Below are 25,454 nucleotides of genomic sequence, written 5' to 3'. Positions count from 1 at the left end.
TTAGTTTATGAATATTCTTTTAATTTTTAGATCATCTGGCTGAAGGCAATGTGAGCTATTGCCATCACTTGGCATCTGTCGTCATCTGTTGTCTGATAGCAATTTTTCAAAATTCCTTTCCTCAGAAATTACTGGAGAGGTTCTGTGACAGTTGGTATGGTTGTTTCATAGCCGGTATCCTGCACAAAATGACTGTTTGGATTCTGATCCATGGAAAAACATGGCTACCATTGCTAAAAATAGAACAAAGTGGTCAGATAGCAGTTTTTCCCATATATCTCCAAAACCTTTAGGTTCTAACATGGTGGTAAAAAGGTTCAGCATGATGAGATCTATCAGCATGTGGTTAAATTTTCATGAAATTCTCTTGACCCATGTTAGTTATTGCCCTTTTTTTGAGGTTTTTTTGGGGGCTATTTTAATGTTATAACTTTAAAAAATCTTCATCTGAGAAATTACGTTTTAGAATTGAATGAACATTTGTTTGATTGTTCCTTAGGGTATCCTGCACAAAATAATCATTTGGATTTTTTATCTTTGAAAAACAATGGCAGCTGTAACTAAAAATAGAACATAGGGGTCAGATAGCAGTTTTCCACATGTATTTCCAAAATTGTTAGGTTTAGCCAGAAATGTCTGTAGTGTGGTGAGATCTACCTGTGTTAAGATTTTCCATAGAATCTGTTAATCCATGTTGTAGTAGTTGCCTTTTTTTAAAAATTCATTTTTTGCTATCTTTGCTATTTATTACATTATAAAATCTCAGAAACTACTGGACAGAATTCATTGGAAGTTGATATGATTGCTCATTAGGCATGCTGCAAATCATTTGTCTATGAAAAAACATTACTGCTTTTACAACAAAAAAAGGAATGTAGCTTATCAAATCAGGTGAGAGATTCAGGCTCTTCAGAGCTTCTACTTTATTTGTTGCCATTCTTAACAAAGATATGAAATTTAAATAAATGTTATTGGAGCCCTTTAGCTTATGGCATTGCATCTTGGAAGTATGATAACTAACTAGTGTGGAGCCAGAATAATATAGTTTCATAAGTATTTGATCACTTCCTGTGAGCTGTAGAAAACAGAACCGATATTGTGAAACACTTCAAATGTACCTGCATAACCTAAATACAAAATAGTAAATATTTTCAGAGATCACCAAAAGGTCTTCAATAAGTGTATACCCACCTTTCAATAAGTTCTGAAAGGCCAGGCAACAAAAGTAATAAAACCCATGGTGACACTTTTTTTCAAAAGCAAACTTAAAAGGTAATACAATGACATGAAGACACATTAATACCAACATCTGCAGGTCCAATAATACAATAAAGTTCAGGTCTGAGCATCTGTGTAGTCTAAATCAAGGATTGATTTGGTGTTTTTGCTTTTTGTACATGCACTTAAAAGTGTATGAAACGTCTTCCTATAGACGTTACTGCCAATCGTTGAACAAGTTTGTCTGATATAGACTGCTAACAGTAACACAAGGCCATTTAAGAATGTGTTTGATTGGTCAATAGACTGCTAACAGTAACACAAGGCCATTTAAGAATGTGTTTGATTGGTCAATAGACTACTAACAATAACACAAGGCCATTTAAGAATGTGTTTGATTGGTCGGTAGACTGCTAACAGTAACACAAGGCCATTTAAGAAGGTTTTTGATTGGTCAGTAGACTGCTAACAGTAACACAAGGCCATTTAAGAAGGTTTTTGATGGGTCAACAGACTGCTAACAGTAACACAAGGCCATTTAAGAAGGTTTTTGATTGGTCAGTAGACTGCTAACAATAACACAAGGCCATTTAAGAAGGTTTTTGATTGGTCAACAGACTGCTAACAGTAACACAAGGCCATCTAAGAGGGAGATTTAGCATGACAATCTTTTTAGCAAGAAAACAAAAATTGCTAGAAATCGAAGGACAGAAATACGACAAAGATATAAAATCTATCATAATTTCGTTGATCTACTTAGGGTTTCTAATTAAAATTTGAGTAATTAGTACAATTACAATGATTAATTATTTGTTGATTGTTTTCTCAGTGATTATTATGTTACATAAACATTACATTTATATCAATTTGATAAAGCATTTCAAACATAATTTGTGCAATATTTCTGCTAAGATGGAGATTTTGGGAGGAGAAATTTGTGAAAGAGGGAGATTTGTGTCTCCCTCTTAAAGAAGAAGGATTAACAGGTATGAAGAAATTTAATTGGGGTTGTTTTTTTTTGCTCTAAATCAAACATTAAAGTTATACACCTATGACACTGAGGTAAAAAAAACACTGTTCAATTTTTTGTATAGTTCCTCTAGACTATGACTTAGATTTTTTCACAGGATGAACATGTTTCATGCATGTAAACATTCCCCAAATGCTATGCAAGTGTCCTTTTTCATAATTAATGCGTGTAATATCCTCATAAGAATTCTTTTAGAATTTCTTGATTTTAATTCATAGAATTTGCTTACCTTATTGCTTTTTGCTTCTCAGTAGGGTAAGATTTGGCAGTTAAATACCTAAAGAACAATTGTATTTTTGAAATTATTTAACAGAAGTGTAATTCCAGCGCTTTGGTACTGTTATAGTTCTATTCTAAATGCTTGACAAAAATTTAAAATCATAAGAATGAGATGAAGTACTATTTGTTTTGAACTGTTACAGTCTGTGTGCATGAAAACATTTAACTTTTATTGTAGATGGGATCTGTACAGGTATAGTTGTGTGGTGTGAATTACCTGAGGTTTCATACAACATTTTGTTTAACACACTGTTTTGGTCATGAGAATTGTGATCAAAGTTCAAATCATTTTCCTAAGAAAAATCAGCTATTATGTAGGATGATTTTGTCCTTTGTTTTCCTATTAATAGGTTATCTAAATATAAAACACATGTTTGTTTGTTTGTTTGAGCGAGGCAAATGAATGGGGTCTGAAAAATTTTGGACTGATGGTAATTTGGCACAATGGGATCATCTAAACAATAAGTTAAAGACATTAATTTATTATTTATTTCGTATACACATTAATTTGTATTTAGAGGTTTTTAGGGTTGGGGTGGGATGGGTGTTTGGTTGGTAAGAAATGTAAGATAATTTCCCATTTGATTGTATGATAAATTCTGTCAATGTTCAGATTTCAGTGATAATTACACTGAGAGAAGGCAGAAAAGGAAACAGTGTGTGTCAAAAAGCATTGTCCTATGTAGAAAATAAACAATTTTGTACGACCAATTATATCTAACCAAGTGGATAAGTTATTTAAAACTACCATGGCATTACTTAAGTTCATGAATGGTATGCTTCCTACCAAGATTTGTCCTTATTTCCAAGTTTTAAGTTAAATATTATGCACATGTTACTCAGTGATGGTAACTGAATAAATAATGTATGTGTGATTGACTCCATTTTTGAGTGGTGTGATTTCGTTGGTGCTAATTTGAAACCTGTTAAACCTGTTATGTAATGCTATTGTTATCATTTTTGAAAAACCATTTGCTTTGAACATCTTATCACTTTATAAATTTATGGTGTTCATGTCCATAAAGTATTTCAGTTTCACCGCTTCTTATACAACATACAAAATTTGTTGTCCTACAATGGTATGATGCTGTTGTCTTCATTGTCCTCATCCATAGACATTTGGTGTCTAAATATTATCTTGAGTTAAGTGTACAGATGTTTATGAAATTGTACCACAAGGTACCATACTACAAATTGAACACTGGGGTTTATATTTATTTTTGGGAGTTTTGACTAATTGGTTAAAAAGAGACCAGAAACAAGTATTTTCTTAATGTCCAGGTGATAACCTGAGTGAGAGTGTATGAATCTCTGAAATTTTAAATCAATTTGCTTTGTCACAAAATGAAAGCTAGGAATATTTTTTGGAGTTTTGACTTGAACCAGTCAGGAAAGAGGGGTTCTTAAAGTTGTAGAAGAAAAGCATTATCCTGATGTTCAGACAATAACTTAAGTAAAATAAATGGATTTCTTTGATATTCTACCAAAAGCTAAGTACCATACCACCAAATGAAGGCTGGGGTTGATTTAGGGGTTGTGACCTGAACTGGTTAGGCATAAGAGTCCAAAAGGGACCACAAACAAGCATTTTCATTATTATTTGTTAATAAGTTGAGTACAAGTGAATTAATCTTTATGAAAATGTACCACAAGTGACCATCCCACTAACAAGGATTGGGGTTTATTTTTTGGGTTGTGACTGGAACAGAGTAGGAATGAGTGGTTAAAAGAGGGCCAGAAACAAGCATTTTCCTGGTGTCAGGATAATAGCATGAAAATTTACCACCTGTTGGAAGACTAGTATTGATTGTTGCATTTGTGACTTGAACTGATTAAAAATTAGACACCAAAAAGATTCTGTTTAAAGCCTAGTTCTGTGTCAAAAGTTTATCACATTCAAAATTCGGAGAGGTATCAAGCTTGAATGGTGTGTCAATACTTGTCCTAATTGTTGAGGATTTGAACTCTGCAGTCCTATCAAGCTGTACCCTGTGAATGAATTTATTGCTTCTTTTATTTGATGTGATATAAGGTATGTAACCCTGTTAAAATGCATATGGAGATAAAATGTTTGTCAAAGCTTCCTTTGTATTTTATGAGATTTTTTAGGCATGGATATTCATATAATCAGCTATATGATTTTTCATTATTTCATCTATATGTGTAAGGTAGAAACTCCATAATTGTGATGTCATAATAAATTGTTTTTTGTCGTCTTGTCAATAAAGAGATATAGAGTTGAACAGAGCCATTTAAAGTTAAACTTACAAAAAAATCAAATACTGCTAGAAAATGCAAGACTAGTAGGTTCTTAGATGAGTGAAGATCAGGCTATCTTTTATGACTGAGATATTAAAGTTTTTTCACGAGTTGAGCAAACTGGAACACATGAAAAGATTTTAATATGATATAAACCAATCTTTGATCTGTAATGAATATAAGTAACTGTTCAGTGAAAACAAATATATTTTGTTTGCTTCTCATAGAGAATGCCATTATTTCTGGAAACAAAGTTTGTAGTGATGTCATGTTTTCTCTGGCCTTTGTTTTTAATATGTCTATGGCGCTGCCAATTTGAATACTTTCCATTGGTTAAGAGAACCAGTTAAGACAAGCATGAGTAACCACCTTTTACACGGGTCATCTCAACTGGCTATGGGCGATTTCCTGAAAAATAGAAAATCTTATACACCTCTGTTGAGTATTGTAAGGTATCTTAACCTTTAGTTTCTAAATTCTTTGGTCTAGCAACCTCATTGGTGTTAAGAGTCGTATTTCTACTGATGATGGCATAACAGAGGAATGACAAAAGTCCTTGATACACTGACATAATATGTACATCCCAGTTAAGATACAAGAGAACACTGTGTAGCCATTGATACAAGATAAGGCATGGCACTCAGAATGGCACTGATGTTGATAGCAAATATTAAATGTTGTTTATTCTGAATAGTAATTTCAAGTTTTATATTAAAGAAAAAGGCATTATTTTTAAAAGGTAAATGTTTATCATTTCTTTATTAAAACTTTTCCATTAGGTAAAAACTTGAATGATAATAATATTTTCATGTTTCAAGAATTTGAAAACCAAACAAAGCATTTCCTGATGTTGGTATAGAAGTGAACTTTGACTGCATAGCAGGTTAAATTAGGTCAAGGCTTAATGAACATGATTCTTCTGCTTGGCATTGTCTTCCCTGTAAAGTACCATATAACTTAATATACATGTACAGTTGATGTAACATGATTAGAAATTGCTGCAACTAAATCCATATATTTATCTGAATGTTAGTAACACATTTTAACCATGTGAGGCTTGTTTGCCTAAAATGTCTAATTGCTGAAGGAAAATTCTTACAGTAATTGAGTCAGTTTTCACAGACACTTTTTATTGTAAAGAGTTGATTAATACATGTACTATAAAGCAATGATTAATTTCCATGTACTAGATATTATTATATTTCATGTCTGTTATATTTCAGAGAAGAATCACCCTATAGACCCTCCCCGAGTAAGAGGGGATCCATTTGACATCCCATTACCTGAGAGTGTTGGGTGTTGTTTAAAGATGAAGGATGGAGTCAGCCATGTTTATGCCAGCCCTGAGGATATGGCTTGTGATAAGGCATTAGAGCTACCATACAGTGACCTCAAGTCATTTCTTGCTGATCAAAATCTGATGTATGCTTTCATCAGTGATGGTCCATTGTAAGTATGAGTGAAGTGAACAAATATAAAGCACTAGTGCCAATCACTTGGTGTGCAATCAAATGTTAAAACATAATCTTTGATATACATGTACCAGTACATGTAGGAATGTTCTTGTTGGCAAACAGAATGATAGATAACAATTTGCCATTCAATTGTATAAGTTATAAGTACTTCTTTAAGTTACAGATACTACCAAGAAAAAAAACTGTTATAATTTGAATAACAAAAAAAAGACATTTTATGAAAGATTTTATTTATTTTTATTTTATGATTTGATAGTTCCAGTATGCATGCGACTTTTGCTACATTTGGTTACTAGATACTAGGTAAACCTATTTAGTTTCAAGGCTTTAACAAATTTCATAGCAATTCTTCTGGAGTGAGTGATGAAAAACTTTGTTGCATGCTGTAAAACTTTACGAGTGTAATGTTAGTTTTGCCTGTGTTGTTGTACTTATCTTTTAAACTGAACCATGAAATTCAATGTAAAATATTTTTCACTGTTTTTTTAGGCAATCTTGTTAAGATACACTTTATATTATTACATAACATGTAGTTTTCCTTAAGTTTTTGTGAAAGTCATATAGATATTGTAGTATAGGAAACATTGATCCATGTTGATAAACTTTATAAGATACCTTGGATCTTTTGTTAACTTTACTAAATGTAGTCAAGTTTTATGAGATTTGTAAAGCACTTATTTATATCTCATTTTCAGGAAGTCTTTCTGCTACAGAAGATTGTGTTATTTATCAGCCAAATTCAATGTTCACATCTTGTTAAATGAGCTGAAAGAATCAGCAGAGCAGAAAGAAGTATCCCATCGAGATTTCTATAACATTAGAAAGGTAATTTTGACTTTTTTACATGTGATGAATACCCATTTCGTACCTGTGAGTCCTCTTCAACACTTGATAGATTTTAATGAAATTCTACGGGAAATGCGTTATCGTAGTTATAAGATAAGAATAAACTTTGGGTTGATATTTTGCTCACTGTATTTCTTGCTCTACATTTTTAATATCTTAGATTGAAAGTCAGTACAATTTCGTATCACAATTTAAGATGGTAATAAATGTTTTCCCAATTGTGGAAACTTTTGAGGAAAATGATACATGTTCTGTTATTTTCGTGCTGAATTCTGCCGAAATTGATTAAGATTCATGAAACTTTTTCTTTGACGTCAGAAAGTCAATTTGGGACAATTTTAAGGTAATTCATGCATTAAGTTTGTTCCTCATGTTTTCCAGGTGGATACTCACGTTCATGCATCTTCTTGTATGAACCAGAAACATCTGTTGCGTTTCATTAAGAAAAAGATGAAAACTGAAGAAAATGAAGTGGTCTGTCATGATAAAAAGTTGGGGAAGGAAATGACACTCAAGGAGGTAAATATAAGTCTAGTAGGAGTATTGAAGTTAACATGTCTCTGTTGGCAATAAACCTTTGAAAAAAATCTTGAAGACATTGACAATTCTTTAACAGGAAGGATAATTTACAGACCTTTTCAACAATTTTTGTCACTGATTTCTCAAATGATTTGAATTATGAATTTATCATAGCATTTGAGTAGGAATTTTATTAAGTGCTGTTATATTGTATATTTCAACAAGAAAAAAATATATTTAAGAAGTTTTTCTATTCTTTACAGTTTTTATACCCTGCCACATGAAGTGGTGAGGTACTATGTGAAGTTAAGTTATGTATCTGTCTGCCCATCTATCTGTCTGTCTGTCCCCTATTTTTTCATATACTGGTAACCTGTTAAAAATTAGAGACATAATTTATAGTATTATTTCTAATGGAATACAGTCCTTATTAGTAATTGATTCTTAATCCAAATGACATTAAGCTTTTGATTGTTTGGTTTATAGACATTAGAGAAATTGATGTTTTTGACTTCACTGTACAAACCATTTAAAACAAAATGACCTGCTTAGCCTAAAAAAGAACCAACCAATCAGAAGGCTTGTTACAAATCAAATTAAATTTGATTAACAGTCCTACTTTCTAAGTAATTGTTGATACCGTTTGATAGAGCCTCATTATATAGTGATGCCTCTTGTATTAACCTTCTGTGTTTCTTCCAGTGAATCATCAGAATGACCTTTTAAAAACAGACGCAGATTGATCTTTATTTTATGTTAAATGTTTATATTCTTTATGTTATATATGTATCTAGATTTGGAATATAGTAAGTTAAGTTTGTAGATCACAAGTAATTGTGTATACATGTTAGAACATTTATCATAACACAAAGAAATCATTGTTTAAATCAGTATGATAGGAAGTAAATCATATTTGAAATCAGTCTAATAGGAAGTAAATCATTGTTGAAATCAGTCTAATAGGAAGTAAATCATTGAACCTTATTATATACTTGTATGGTAAGTGGAACTTCTAGGAAAATATCCCTGATAATCATCTATTAGTTTCTGAAACTATGCGTGCTTACTCTATACATAGCTTGGTTGTTTTTTTTTTAAAGAATCGGTGTTAAGTGTTTTACTTTCTCTTAAAGTACAAGCTGTCTTGATTGGGTAGAAATGTCACATACATTATAGTTATCATTTTAAAGATGAGTCAGTTTATGAACTTCTTTTGTCAGATCAAACCAGAGTTCAAATGTTTTAAGAATCTGGATTCTGGAAATACAATAATCCACTGCTGACTTGACTCCATATATTATGGTAATCAGTTAAATGTAGATTAATGTCATTTTAACTTTGAAAAACACTGCTAAGATATTTATTTTATAACCATACAAAGTTTGGTATACTACTGATATTAATTCAGGTGTTTGAGGTACTAGAGTTAACTTCCTATGATCTAAACATAGACAGTTTAGATGTACATGCAGTAAGTTACGGCATGTTGTTACCAGTGTGAACAACTAGTTCATTGTCTTTTGCATGACCTGAGGAATGTCATTTTATACCCACACTACTGTTCAGCCAGAGGAGGCCAAACCTCTTGATTAAGAAAGGAATGAGGTATCAATAGAGGTAGTTCTGAGTCTTTTTAACCGTCTTACAATTATGAAATTTTATACATTCTCACATTGGAAGGATGTTGGTAGGGACAGAGTATTAGTGAGGTCCTATGTTTGTAAGGGCCCAATATCATTCTATAGGAAATGATATACGTATTCAGCTTTTTCAGAAGTGAGAGTTTGAACTTTTAAACTAAGTGTAGAGTTGGTTTTCTAAAAAATCTTGCACATTCACATCTCTCGATTAAATTAGTGATGCATCATCAAGTCATTATTTTAGTAGAAATAGTTTGTCCTTTGAAGGCAAATGTTAAAATCAAATAATTGTATAAAGGATATAACTGCCCAAGATTGTGTATGGCTTGTCAGATTTAATGTTGAACTTTATTATTGGTATAGCAAGATAAGATAGAAGGAAGGATTTGTCTTTTACATGTTCACATTTATCTAATTAGTGTATACGTACTGTAGACCACAGTCCACATTTGTTATGGTGTTTAAATGTTAAAAACCTAAGATACAGTTAGGTACTATTACCATATACAGACTTTCACAGCTTTACCTGTTGTTCTGCACTTATAAAGGATCCAGACTTTGTTTAGATTAGTTCATGCTGTGAGAAATATAAATTGCAAATACAGTTAAGTGAACTCCCCCCACTCACACATGCACACATCTTGCTTGAAGCTGAAATTTTGTTTATCATTTACATCTGTCTCAATGGCAGATACGTTAGGATTACTTCAGACTTAATTTATGTTGAAACAAGAGTAAAATGCCATTGCCAGTATTATAAAATAAATTCATAGTCTTGATTTTCAACCATTGAGATGTACCATGGAGTTTTCTTTATTTTATTTTGTTGTGAATTAAATCCCAGCATGTAGGTTACACTGATTACTGAAGATTGCATTTTATTTTCTATACTTCAGGTGTTTGAAAGCATGGATTTGAAACCATACGATTTGAATGTAGACATGTTGGATGTGCATGCAGTGAGTATTACCTCCCCTGATGGTCACTGTAGAAATTAGTGTAGAATTGTGGATATTTTTTTCTGTTGAAAACAACTTTGATATACAGACAAACCAGTATATTTTGTTTCAAAATCTTAAATGTTGAATTTTTGGAGCATTAACATGAAATGTTTTCAATGGATGAAAAAAAATACCCACAATGCATTAGTTTCTCACCTTTTCCATGTGACATACCCATTCCTGGTAATGCTGTGTTGAGTGAATGACCAGTTTGATTCGCTTGGTTTATATTGTTACAATTTGTCTTTAAAGTGAAGTTCCAATGAACAGTATTTTTCCGATATTTGAATCCTTTATGCATTTTACTTTTTACATGATTGCAACAAATTTGTGGTAGTAAAATTATATGGCACTGTTGTCAGCATAATCACCATTTTTGTTGTCATTTGTAAACATTTGGTGTCTGGACACCTCTTGAGTATAAGTGTTGAAAATGTCTTCGAAATTGCTGCACAAAGTGCCGTGGTGCCTTACTGCAAAAAGGTAAGACTAGATTGATGTTTGGGTTGTGACTTGAACCAATTAGGAATTAAGGGTAAAAAAGCAATTTTTGTTCTGCTATACATACTACCAAAGAAAGGCTGAGTTTTATTTTGGGGCTGTGACTTAAATAGTTTAGAAATTAAGGGCAAAGAAGGAGCCACTTTGATTCTAGTAGCAATTTTACTATCCTTTGTAAGTTAAGAAAAGAATATGATAAGGACTAAGGGAACATGTGAGCAAAAAACAGAAAATAAAACATAAAGGGACTTGAGCAATGACAGTAAATGGAATATACCAGTAGGCAGCCATAGGGTTCTTAATTGTTTGTTATAGAGGCCTCTAGAAACATTATGAAAGTTGAACAAAAGGCTCCAGTATAATATAAAATGGAAGTACATGTATCTATTTCTATTTGATATGGCTTGAAACAAAGTCAAGTTTAATGATTTAACCTCCTGACTAAAAATAGGCTTTAACTTGCAACAAAAACGAAGACTTACAATGTGGAATGTGTAGGGAATATTAAAAAAATGTATTCATATATGCAATAACACTGTGATCCATTGTGATACATGTTAAAACTGGTCGAAAATTCTTGACTGAGGCGGAGTGTAATGGTTTTATATCAAGTCTGTGAAGTGTTATTTGTCTGTATGTGCAGTAAGTTACACTCTTGCCAAAACAAATTGGATGGGGTTGTAGGGATTTTTATTTTACTTAAATTTTCAAATTGACATAGTTAATTACATATCTAGAAAATTAATGCCTAGTTTATGTTTGCAGGATAGAAATACTTTCCACAGATTTGACAAGTTTAATGCTAAGTATAATCCCATAGGAGAGAGTAGACTGAGAGAAATCTTCATCAAAACTGATAATTATATTGGAGGCAAATATTTTGGTCAGGTCCTCAAGGTAATTTTTTTCCTTATGAAGGAAATTAGTTTTCGGGTTGTTGAAGTTTTTTATTTATTTTTTTGTTGTTGTAATGGTCTTAATCTGACACAGATACTTGGTGGGTGTATCGTCTCATAGACCAACTGGTCTGATTTTGCTGAAATTGTATTGGGTTTTGTGACAAACATACATCTTACATGGCTGTTTAGGTCTTACAAATTTAACATTATTGATTGGACTTCAAAACTTTAAATTTCACCAGAGCTACAAGTAGCTATCTTGTTCATATTAATTTTACTTTTACTGTAATGGAGGAGTCAGAACATGAGTAATATCAATACATTTTACTTGATCAAAAGAATATGAAGTGTTTATGATATACAACTAACCCATATAATATAGGACAACTAAGCCATGGTGTAAATTCCATATTTCTCTCATTACATAGAAAAAAATAGCTATTACTTTCCAAAATATTTGTGTTTTAAGACAAAAAAAAACACAATACGTTTGGTAAAATTTATGAATCTACCAGACATTATATAACAAATTCATTGGGTTATCGGTTAAATGGGATGGACCCTTATGTCAGTGAAATGTCAGAAGTTGTTGATTTAACTGTATCAGGATATTACTGATGCACTACGTGTATTAGTTTCTTATTGTTCATTTGACATCATATGTATATAAACTTATATAGTTTACTATGCTTTTCAGGAAGTAATGAGTGATTTAGAGGAGAGTAAATATCAGAATGCTGAATACAGGTTGTCTATATATGGACGATCTCGGGATGAGTGGGACAAACTAGCTAAATGGGCTGTCAACCATAAAATGTATTCTCACAATGTACGATGGATGATACAAATTCCTAGGCTATAGTATGTAATTTAGTATTTTCAAGTTGCAGTCTTTATAAATATCGGACAGGAGGTGATTCATGGATGTCAAAAACCCATCTAATTCACTTTTATAATTCAGAAACAGTTACAGACATTTAATATGTCATAGTTTGTCATTTACACTAGATCTTGTATGATATTGCTAGAGTTGTTGTTTGGATTTGGTTTTGGTGTGGTTGATTTTAGTGGGATATAATTGTATGTCTATTTTTAAACATAACAAGTCTGAATAAAGAAAAAACTATTGGTACTGTAAACCTGAAAATTTCATGTCATCTTTTTTTCATGATTTCTGCAGTCAATCTTCTATCAAGCAATTGCACTAGAAGTTCCCCGAATCGCATTAGAATTTACCTCAAAGAAAATATTCAAGACTGTTTAATGTTCACCTAACTTATCTTACCGCAAAAATAGCGAAAATAAAACTGCTGTGAAAAATTTCATGGTTTACAGTATGTAAAAATATAGAATATGGTGAACGAAAAAGCATCATTTGTTAATAGGGTTTCTCTACACTGTAAATCACTTCTACCATAGGCAGTGTCTAATTTTATATTTGATGGTCCTTAATATTTAGGCAAAAGAAAAGAACTTGTTCTAACCATCATGACCATGTCTGCATGAAAAGCTTGGTTCCTCATCCAAATTATTTTCAAATGAATAATACTGTATCTTCCCACCATGAACCTGTGACTTCTGTATGACAGAGGTGTTACCACATGAACTTTTTTACTGTCTTTGAAATAAAATGTAAATAAAACTTATCTCTGCACAGTAAAGGTATCAGTTTTGCACAATTATATTGCATATTCTGGAGCGGTTGTATGCCAATACATGGAGTCTATCAAATATAGTGCACTTTTCCTGTTTTTTTTTTTGGCAAATGATGATCATTTTTCATCCCAAGTACAGATTGAATATTAAGTTATCCCACTAAAATCTTGTTTTGGGGATTAACAGCATTTTCATGAAACATTATGAACTTAAAATGCAAGTGAAAGAAGAAAAATTCTATTTTCTTGTATACAAACGTTAGTGCATTATTTTTTTTTCTAAAATGTACTTTAAAAATGATTTTTAAAATACATTGTCAAAGGTTTGTCTATATTTTTTAAATTATAAAAATTAAAGGTTTACTATAGAAGTCTATGGGAAAAACTCTACAATACTGTTAGCTAAAGTGGGTAAAATAATGTCAAATCCTGTTGACAAGGAGGCAGGCTGAATTGAAGGCAAGTGAGTTTGTTTTATTGAAGTAATTTACAGTAATTGCATTTTCAATAATGTTGGACTGATTTACATAAATCAAACATTTATGGTCATACATTGTATATGTATTCCTTGATAAAATATATACTGTTAAAGATAGAAATAAAACATTACTGTTATCTTTCAGTGATGTGTACAGATCTAACAAGTTGGTGAACAATTTCCAGGATATCCTGGAGAATATTTTCTTCCCATTGTTTGAAGTTACAAATGATCCAAGTTCACATCCTGAACTTCATGCTTTTCTTAAATATGTAAGTTTATATTTAGTTGCATCTGCATACTTTTCAGTTATAGACTTTGGGCTTACAAAGTTTTCAGTATATGCATTGAAGACTATATGATGGGGTGATAATTGTGTTAAGATCCTACAAGTCAGAAAAGTTAAATGAGTGTCAAATCTAGGCATTATAGTGTGAAAAATACCCCACATAAATATTTAACAGTATCTTTTCAAAATCATAATAATAATACTTTAAATGCTTTAGTACTTCAACTTCGCTGCATTTTTTGCACATGTCCAAAGTCAGGAATTTTTTGCCACTTTATTTATTGTTTCGTTTTTACTTTCAGTTAACTTTAGTGTTGCTGGAGTATATTGGGGCAACTATTTCACTGTACCTGTAAATAATGTTTTTTTGGGGCCAGCTGTGGCCTGCCCTGTGGTGTGAGGGTTTCTGTGTCATTCATTGAGGACCCATAGGTGGCCTTAATCTGACAATTTTCATTTTGGTGGGGTTGTATGTCTGACGTATTTGGCATTTTCATTCTCATTACAGTAATGTTCATTATAACGTACATCCTTATAACGAATTAGAACATATTTCCTAGTCCCAGTGTTTAAAAACTAATGCATTTTGTCATTAATATAACAAATTTGATTTAGTGAAATCAGGGATATAACGAAGTATTTCTTGTGGCCCAGCGACAGATTTCTTGCTGAAGTTTGCCTGGTTAAAATGAATTTAATTATTATGTAAATATCAGACACATGGTAATTGATTAATCAACAATTTCATGGTTGATGAACATACAGTTAGAAGATTGGTTAATCTTACCTGTATTTTTGCTTTATTACTCAGCAAAAATTTCAATTAAATAATGTGACCCAAACCATTCAGAAAATTAGCCTAAGAACATCCCAGACAAGCGATCGAATATGCTGTGTAAATTACTACAGGCTCAAAATGGTTTGATGATTAAAATTCTTCACAATTTTGAAATTGCCAGTATGAAGAGAAAGGCAGCTAATCTCCATACTATGTAACAGTTTAACCACATTGTACTTAACTTTTTTCGGGGGTCCTGGACGAGAAATAAGAAGAACGAACTAGTACACTGATAAAAAAAGTATGTGAGTTTATAAAAACAACTACAGCAGCAACAAAAAGACTTGTTTTCTTTATTATTCATCATTTATAATAAACACACATTACAAAACAAAAAAAAATACTGCTAGGAAAAAACACATTGATATTGTTACATCTTAAGATTTTGAAAAAAAAGTTTCTGATATAATAAACGATACATTTAATGATGTAACTAAGACAGTCCTCGTCCCAGGAGATTTGCTATAAACAAGCTCTACTGTATATTAAATCAAGTAAAGCAGTATTGACCAGTTTCTCTTTACTTTGTTTTAGGTGACAGGATTAGATTCAGTAGATGATGAATCTAAATCTGAACACATCCAATTTACCAAAGACACACCACTGCCACAGAACTGGACTGGGACAGAGAACCCACCCTATACCTACTACCTATACTTTATGTATGCCAACCTAGCTGTCCTCAATCATTTCAGAAGGTAGGTATTGATATACATGTTTAATTGACATAATGGTTTTTTTTTAAGTATATTTCACAAAATTTTCCTTCATGAAAAAAAATGTCAGATGCCTAATTTTTTTATACAATTTTAAAAAATACTATATCCACTTAGGTAGTGAATTAATGCTAATAGATGATCTCCAATAGAATGGATAATTGGTGTCTACGTAACTGTTTTAATAAAGGAGAAAGCATTCTGTAGTTATGAAAACTTGGGATTTCATCGTAAAGGAAAATTAAGGAAATAGAAGCTATTCCAGATTAGTTCTATTTTACTAATGAATGGTGAAATAATATTCTCTTGAAACTTACACTCTAATCTCCCTGAACCTTAACTTTCACAATTTGTCCATTGGTACATATTTAACTTAGAACTTCTATATCATTTCATTATCCACTTGAAACCTGATGATTAATTATCTGATATATGTTGTTTAGAGAGCGAGGTTTTCACACATTGGTACTAAGACCTCATTGTGGAGAGGCAGGCAATGTTACACATCTGGTTGCTGGCTTCCTTTTTGCTGATAGTATTGCCCACGGTCTGGTTCTGAGAAAGGTAGGTCGGATTTAATAGGCAGTTCAAATAAAGATGAATACCATACTATCATACTAAAAGACAACTGACAATTACGAATAATAAAAAGGGGTGATAATTCGTAGAATGGGCATCATTTCTAATGTGGAAAATAAGTTATTATCATTTCTTTTAATTTCACGGGTATCAGTTTTGATGGTTTGAGGAAAAAAGTCATTTTGTTGGATACATGAATTTGTGGTTTGTCTTTACATTAGATGAAAAATTGATTTGTCTGCAAATTGCGGTAACATTGTTATCAAGGCAAAGTGGTAGTGTAAAGATTAAGAAAAGAATTATTGTAAGTTTCATCAAGTTTTTTAGTGGATATGTGTTTCACAACACCGACAATTGAGACAGACAAATTAAAATTACAAATGCATGCTACATATATGATAAATTTTCATTACGAGTAAAATTTACAATAAGTCAAAATTCATTTGATTTCAAAAATCAGGGCGCCATTGTTATGTCTTTGTTAAACAGAGATGGTAAAACACAGAGTTTACCAAATGCCACTTTTGCCATTACCCTTACAGGTGGAAGGATGGTAAAATCTGAAAAGAATGAATGTAGCTCCAAAGATACATTTACAGCTTAAATGGCTTTTATCTCCAGGGCATGTGAATGATGCCAATAACTAACATTTGAAGTTTTCTTCTCTGAGCGGATTTTCATCCATGGTGATAATTGTTTGTTAAATTCATAATTTCATCGATCTAGTCCACCAACAAAAACATTGAAAATAAGGACCAAATGAGTTAAAATGAAACCACAGTATATTTTGATTTAAAAAATCTGGCATAGATATTGGTAAAAGTCCAGCAAACAGTTTAAGGGCCAATGACAACCTAGCATTGACATGTAGTTAATAGTCTTATGTGCCAGTGGTCTATGATTTGTGATAGCTTTATAGATAAATAGATTAGCTTTATTTATAGTCGGCAGGACATATAATAATAAATACTCTCAAGAGCATAGGAACCACAAAAATTACTATATACAGATTAACAATATGTGTGACACACAGTTATACACATTAAAACATACAAGACATATCAGTATGCAGCAGATCTTATCTAGTTTATATTAATAAGCACATGCAAACTAAAGACAATAGACTAGAGCATTAAGTAAATATGCAAAATAGCAATCATGCAAACTAAAATAATAGCAGTTAATAACAGCATTGTGTCACTGGAACTAAAAATAAAAAATAAAAGCTCACTAAAATGCAGCATAATAAAGGTGTACAGGCGTAAAGCTATGAATATTGCCTAAAAATATCAACTTTGTTGTAATAATAAAAAATTAGTCATAACATAGTACAATGTTTAAATATTAGGAACAATGATATTTTGTGTCATTAGTTCATTAAAATGGTGTCATAATAGTGCTATAATTTTATGTCATTTAACAAAAACTGCTGAGGATTTCAAATTTTGTTGTTTTTTTATCTAACATATTTAAATCCACATCCAGAAGACTGTGTCCACATCCAAGAAACAACTTTATATTTTCACATATGATAAACTATAAAGTAATGAATATATTTACCAAGTATGAAGATGTTTCTTAAGTGTTTCTTTTCCTTGCCGAAAATATGACCAGAAAGTGACCAAAAGGTACAAAATTTGACAGAATATCTGAATATTGGTAAACTTCAAGCAATTTTTCTTTCCTTTAAATGCAAGAATTATCAGAAGTCTCTATGTTTTCTCATTTATGATGGATTCAAGTCTCCAAATTCACAATTAAATCATTGAACTTTTTGTGATTAATTTTTCAGTGCTGTTTTAGGCCAATGAGACACTTTGTTGCCTCTTTTCCTTTGTGTTGAATATGCTACATCTCAAACATTGAAATTTGACATGTTATTTGCAGGTCAAATAGCAATCTTCTCCATTCAAAAAGGTTATTTGATTTTTATAGTTGTGAGATTTCTTATTTCTTTTGTATAAAGTTTGCTGATACAGGTGATGCCATTAATTTAATATTTTAAAAGTTTCAATGGCCATTGTTCTTGTTTTTTAATATACAATTTGGGGTGTCTTTGCTTTCATCAATAAATCTTTATATGTTGCATTGTAATCTGAGTATACAAGTCTCAATGCCCTTTCCTTTATTTTTTAAGTTTAATTTGTGTTCTCTTCTGAACAGAAGTGCCATGACAGTAGACAAAAATTACAGTATGACTATATAAATGTATATAAATTAGTCTGTTAAATCTACAGTGGTTTCTTCCTATACTGTTTAAAATATTTAATTGTTGCACAGCCTTTTTACATAGATTTTGAATATAAAAATCAAAATTAAATCTGAAGTCAATATCAGCTCAATTTTTCTTAAGGTGTAAGAACCTGCACTGCAGTATATGTACTACTTGTCGCAGATGAGGATAGTTATTTTTTGCTTAGAAGACAAGAAAGTTCCTATTTTTAGCTGTGTAAAATTTCTTACCTCTCCAATGGGTTGAGGCAGAACATGTTTTCCTGTAAAAATTGGCACAAATAAATAAAGAGAGAGTGAACAATCATATCTTTTGAAAATTATTTTGAATTAATGATATTACTGAAACAACTCACTAATTCCTTATTTGTAGGTGCCTGTACTACAGTATCTGTATTACTTGTCACAGATAGGAATTGCTATGTCTCCTCTGAGTAACAACTCACTGTTTTTGAATTACCACCGTAATCCACTGCCAGAATACTTCAACAGAGGTCTTAATGTCTCACTTTCTACTGATGATCCCTTACAGTTTCACTTTACAAAGGTTTGTTATCATATAATAACATTGTGCTTCCTGTCCCATATAACTTGCATGTTATTTCTAAAAATATCATTTATGCAAATCTCAGGTTATAAACAAGTCAAGTTATTTACAATAAAAATCAGTGGATTTCAACTGGCGTTTAAAAGTTGACAATCTATTGTGTTTTGCACTTACATATTTGGTGGATATATAGGAACCACCATGTTTGTCTATCCACATGTAATGTCTATCCACCTTGTGTTTTGTAATATCTATTGGCCATGTATCTTGTAATGTATCTTCCTTGTGTTGTGATATGTCTATCCACCATGTGTCGCATAATGTTTATCCAACTTGTGTCTTGTAATGTCTGTCCACCTTGTGTTGTGTTGTGTCTGTCCATCTTGTGTCTTGTAAGTACAACTCTTCCTGACCCATTCAATGGATTTTGATGATAATTTATATGATGGTTGATAATCATATTTAGAAAATATCATTTAAAGGTTTGCATGTTGTAAACAGTAAAATTTGATTTGAAGGAAGGTACATAAATCCAATACTTCAACTTAAATTATGTAAATTGTATATGCAACATATTAAATTATTAACAATATAGTAAGATAATATTTGAAATACAGGAACCATTAATGGAAGAATATAGTATTGCTGCCCAGGTTTGGAAGTTTAGTACCTGTGATATGTGTGAAATAGCAAGAAATAGTGTTCTTCAGAGTGGATTTGAACAAGAGGTTAGTTAAATGAATAAAACCTTACAGTTTATACAATTTGAAGTAGTTATATTTATTGAAAATTTTTGTTTGAAATTTTTTCATGCATGTTTTAACTGCACATCAAGGAGCAAATATTGTTTTGGTTGTGGGATATAATAATTACTATGCTTCTCTTGAAGGTCAAACAGAACTGGTTGGGGTTAAATTACATGAAGGAAGGAGTAGCAGGTAATGATGTGACAAGGACCAATGTCCCTAACATCAGAGTGGCATACAGATATGAGTCATTGGTTGATGAACTGCGCTGTATCTCACGAGGTGCCCAATCTTATGACAAGACAAGGAAGTCCAACTCATCAACACCTTAGATAGGATCTTAAGAGCTCTGTAAATGCCCAACCTTTGTTGACATTGTGATTGTTTTGTTTTGTCAGTCGATTTAGAATTTTAAATATTTAGTATTGTATGTTTTTGAACTTTCAGATTGGCTTAGTCAAAGTAGGTCATAAATTATGGAACTCTGTATTGTTGAGTTTGATTCTCAAAGTACAAAAAATTTGAAAATACAGTTAATCAAAGAAAGAATTTTTTCCCCCTTTTTTCTTTCCAAAATAATAATACTGTAATAAAAAAAAATAATTTAATGGTTTTTATTGGTCACTACAAAGGCAGACAGGTTTTTTTGCTGTTCAACAGTACTTGTCTATCAATATTAACTTAGATTTAGAAACCCAAATACTGTAATATACATGTAAGCAAATACCAGTAGTCATGAACTACCATAAGATGTGTGCTTTGATGCCAGTGTGATAGTTAACTTCTGTTTTATGATAGGACTATAAACTAAGATGTTATTGAAACCTTTAGCATTTGTATATGTCACAAAGACAATCATAGGCTATTTAATTATGTAGATGGATTCCTCAGCTATATGTTTCGCAGTTAAATGAGGTCTTAATAACAGTGTTAACATTAACATTAACAGTCCTGCAGTAGAATGTTGGGGTACAGTGTTAACATTAACACTAACAGTCCTCCAGCAGAATGTTTAGGTACAGTGTTAACATTAACACTAACAGTCCTCCAGCAGAATGTTTGGGTACAGTGTTAACATTAACATTAACAGTCCTGCAGCAGAATGTTGGGGTACTGTGTTAACATTAACACTAACTGTCGTCCAGTAAGAATATGCCTGTTAATGGTATAAATCTGTTTTGTGTTTTGTTATTGGTATAAATCTGTTTTGTGTTGTTATTGGTATATGTGTTTTGTATATTTTTTTGTGTGTTTGGCTTGCCTTTCAGTACTTTCTTAAAATTTCTATAATGAAAATATAGTTATGAAAGTAAATGTTTAAAGCTGTGATTTTGATATAAAAATATCAGCATATCATTTTTTAACAGTGGAATGTTTTATTTATACAGATTATGGTATTTATCATTGTGGTAAAGAATGTCTATTATTATCACTTTCTTCAATATACAATTGTATATCTATGTACAAAAAAGAAATGTATGTTGAATGTCACAATACAAAACACTATATGGTGGGTTATTTTGCTGGGTGAAAAAAGAAATGTATAACATTTTAGCGTTTCTAATTTAATCCATTTTGTCAGGTGATGCACTAAGTATTAAAGCCTGGAGTAAATATTTTGCAAAATTTAGATCCATCTTTTCAGACAGACGGCCAAAATATTCCAAAATTAGCACCCCATGAAAATTACCTGCAATAGGGTAGGTGGTAATTTTTTTTTAACTTTGTATGGTAGTATTTAAGTCTACTTGAATTGTGTTGAAGCTAATTGCACTACTTATATATTTTACATACATATTGTATTCAGCTGTATGCATACTTGCTATGAAATGTGATATTATATTACAGTTGAACTTCACTCACTCAAACTCTGATGGCTCGAATACCCTGGATTTCACGAACTCAATTCATAGTACCAAATTTTTGTCCTACTTAATTAATGTAAATAACCTTGGATTTCTTGAACTTCAATTTCATGAATTCTCAAACTCATTAATTGGTCTGCATGGTAATAAATCCATGAGAATTACCCTCACTAACTCGAATGCATCAACCAGTTTCTCAGCTTGGGTAATCAAAGGTGTGAAAAGCTGAAGGCCTATTATTATTTATCAGTGTCATTTTAGGTAATTAAAAGTGAAATCCTTAATTAGCTTATTATGATATATTATAGTACTGACAAGTACTGATTGGACCAAAATCTGCATGATTATGGGTAGAAAATGTTGTACAAATTCTTGATCAACAAACTCGTATTTAGAAATTTTTGAAGCAAAGGTAGTATTAATGTCTACAAATCAACAAACCCATCTGAAAGTGAATGAAAAATTTTAAAGAAATAATAAAACTTCATAGGAAGTCAACAAAGTCTAATGATGAAGTTGAACTCTGACCGGCAATGAAAAAATCTGGAAATCTTCAAACTTAAATTTCTCGAACTCCTGATAACTCAAACATATTTGAACAATCTCTTGGAGTTTGAGCTACAGGGGTTTGACTGTATTTTCTCTGTCAAAATTAACAGTTAATACAGACTGAACATATTAAGAAAAACTGTAGATTTATCATTAAATTTCTGTATGAAAAGCAATAAATTTCAATTTCACAAAATATGTTAAGAAAATGACTTTTTCAAAAATAAATTTGTAAGGTTATTACTAGTCAGTATCAATAATTGTCCTCAGAGTGAATTTTACATGTAATCTTATGAATAATCACAAGGAATATCTATATATATTATATTACCTTATGTAAATGGTAAATTAGTAGTATTATTTATTAAATATAGAAGTTATATGTTTATTTTTCCACTATGATTTGGACATGTTTTAATTTCTTCTTGCACAAGTTCATTTTAGTAGTTGTTATCCATTAAAATTTACTTTAGTGTAGAATTTCTTCTTTCTTTTGGACAAATTCTCAAAATGTCTATGAAGCCGATAGAATATTCAAACTGTTATTGTATTTATTAAGATTTCTTAAATTGATGTACAGCCAGTTGTCTTTGTAAAATTAACTTTTGAACAAAGGTGTTTCTAGTATACATTGTGGTGCATGTCTAATGTTTAGCCAATATACATCATTCCATGTTTATTTTTAATTTTTGTATACAAAAGTTCATTATTGATAAGTGTCATTTACTATTGTTTAATTTGATCTGTGATAACCTTATCTACTAACAATACTTTTTTGTGTGTAATTACCAATTTGATAATTTACTGACCATATGTTTATATTGGATGAATGCCGTAATTTGTTAAGCCATAAACAATCTTATCTAAGTTTTGATCATACTTATTACATGGGGCATTGTTTTATGTCATCTTATATTTTAATTAACTAATGTTTTAAATGATGTTAAAATTATATGTTTAAATTATTTTAAAAGAATTTTGACATAAAATTTGTATTGTAAAATTACAAACATAATATGTGAAAAGCCTCTTTAAAAGGAAGATAATTGGCCGGAAATTTCTTTCAAGGGTGGATAATTGGCAGGAAATTTCTTTTAAAGGGGAGATAATTTGCAAAATATGTTCTATAGAAATGTAATGGGACTTTTAATTTTTTTTAATGTTAAAAGGAAAAGGATTTGGTGACCCCTTATTTTCTTTTTGAAATATGAAGAAATGACAATTAAGAGTACTTTATATGATTTATAAGAAATTCTATGTATCATTTTTTTTAAAAGTTGAGCAAAAAACTGAAAATTTCCTACAGAATTCATATAAATTGCTTTTATTAATGCTCAATTATCTCAAAATCAAGTTGGCAACCTATGCTTTTTGCATTAAAATGCTAAAGTATGATCATTCAAGGATATCTGAGTGAAAACTGAGGAAAGTCTATATACTAGAAATATAAGGTATTGTCTTCCTTAAGGGCTTTCATTCAGAGTGACTTTATGAAACTGGTCATTTTGTTTTCAACTTTTACCTGACAATCTATTATGTCCATACTTTTAAATCTTACTTGAAAATCTTTTAGTAATGAATGAGGTATAGAGAATTAGTTTTATACATGTCGACCTCGTAGATTTTTCTACCCTAGAAAGAGAACAATGTTTTCAGTAAGTCACTTCACAACAAGAATCAGGATTAGTTTTTCCAAGGAATGAAGTAATGCTAAATGCAGTTCAATATTCAATTTAAAATAATGATAATTTGTTTTATACCGAGCAGATTGAAACAAATTGAAATCAACATAATGACCTTAAAAACAAGTTAAGAATTGACTTAGTTCAATAATTGTGAGCCAAGACAGTTTGAGATTTTTGTCACGTAGATGATAGGTTTAAGTATGGCAAGTCAATCATAGAAACATTTTTGTTACCAGCATAAAGTAATTGAATTAGTGTGTATGATCTTTTTATAAAATTCTTTTCTTTATTAGATGTTTAGTTGCATTCCCATTCAATGAAATATTTTTATTAACAACTGCCAAAATACTACTAGGTGCTAGTTTTAATTCAGTTTTATTTACTCAGTTAAGCCTTATATTATATCATACTTAAATGATAGCAATGCCTTAATTTTATGAAGAATTATTAGAGTTTTTTGTTTATTGCTCAGTCACTTATGAAGGTTCTGTTTTATTTTCTGTTACTATTTATACTCATACCTTCAAATATGCTGTTAGTAGTTGTTTAAAGCCTTTGCTGTCTATAATTAGAAATCTGTCTTTCATATTGTTTTGTCTATCAGAGTATTTAGTTGTTATATTAAACTTTCCACAGTAGTTATGAGAAGATAAATTTGTTCAGAACTGGCCAGTAATCTATAATTATATTTTACTTGAGGAAATCCCAACGATAAAGTTACCTTTATGACATTCTTTGCTTATTAAAATCCAAATTTCTCATTTGATTTGTAACATGATTATAATACATGGATGTTTTAGCTAAAAGTGATGTTGTTAATTTCCCTCTGTAGAAGTACATTGTGTTTTATTGTTTTGCTATTTTATTTTCTCTTGTTCAGATTATTACAGGTGCAATTTTAGCCAATAAAACTACCAAAGATCCTTGACACCAGCTTGTTTCTGGTTTTTTCTTTTATGAGAATCATAAATATTTTCCATGCAGTGTGAAAGTATGGGCATTAGCATGTGTCATTGAAGCATTATTTTTAGATTTAAAATAATGATTTGGATGTGAATATTATGTAAAAGGCTTCTGTCTTATCCAAATGTTATGATCAATGCAATAAATTAGTGTGGTTATTGTGATGATTAGTTTCATCATTTATATTATTATAGAGATAACTCTTTAGTGACATTCTGATATTTTTCACTGTGTATCATTCTCCCGTATTCTAACTTTTAAAATTCATCAAAGTTATTCACATGATGATACCGGTAAATTGGATAATTGAGAAGATACTCATGATCACTGCTGTTGAGAACACATAGACTTTACCTGAAACATCAACTGCACTTCTATTAAGCACTTAAGTAGTGATTTACAATGAATAACAGAAGACTATTATTTTAGTAGATATTCAAACTCCAATAAGTATTTAGTTCTGTTTCATATTTTGATTTGTTTTAACTGATACCTTATGTGATTACAGAGGTGAAGTTAACCCCCTGATGTAGAATATCTCTAGACCTACATCTGTTATAAGGAAGTAAGACCTCTTAATAAACCTTATGAAACGAAACTAGATATTTCAAGACAAACATTACTATCTTGCTAAATTGTTCAACC

At 31.0% G+C, this 25,454-nt stretch overlaps 1 protein-coding gene across 6 annotated transcripts in view; it reads left to right on the top strand.

The window, feature by feature from the left end:
* Nucleotides 1–24,973, top strand: part of LOC148615909 (AMP deaminase 2-like) — a 40,172-nt gene extending 15,199 nt beyond the window's left edge. For 5 of the 6 annotated variants that reach the window (XM_088582536.1, XM_088582535.1, XM_088582534.1 and 2 more), the window contains 12 exons: nt 6,010–6,235; nt 6,957–7,086; nt 7,489–7,626; nt 10,163–10,225; nt 11,534–11,665; nt 12,365–12,528; nt 13,946–14,072; nt 15,462–15,625; nt 16,087–16,207; nt 18,828–19,001; nt 19,619–19,729; nt 19,891–24,973. In XM_088582536.1, the coding sequence (XP_088438662.1) occupies nt 6,010–6,235; nt 6,957–7,086; nt 7,489–7,626; nt 10,163–10,225; nt 11,534–11,665; nt 12,365–12,528; nt 13,946–14,072; nt 15,462–15,625; nt 16,087–16,207; nt 18,828–19,001; nt 19,619–19,729; nt 19,891–20,079 (1,739 nt within the window). In that variant the 3' untranslated portion in view covers nt 20,080–24,973. Of the gene's footprint in view, nt 1–6,009; nt 6,236–6,956; nt 7,087–7,488; nt 7,627–9,034; nt 9,098–10,162; nt 10,226–11,533; nt 11,666–12,364; nt 12,529–13,945; nt 14,073–15,461; nt 15,626–16,086; nt 16,208–18,827; nt 19,002–19,618; nt 19,730–19,890 lie in introns of all 6 variants that reach the window. The other variant, XM_088582532.1, reaches the window with a different exon arrangement.
* The last annotated feature ends 481 nt before the right edge of the window (nt 24,974–25,454 follow it).

The sequence above is a fragment of the Perna viridis genome, chromosome 5, assembly GCF_037379345.1.
Source record: "Perna viridis isolate PV_CMFRI_1.1 ecotype Kerala chromosome 5, ASM3737934v1, whole genome shotgun sequence".
NCBI lineage: Eukaryota > Metazoa > Mollusca > Bivalvia > Mytilida > Mytilidae > Perna > Perna viridis.
Note: the sequence above shows the minus strand (reverse complement) of the source record. Positions and strands in the feature narration are given on the sequence as shown.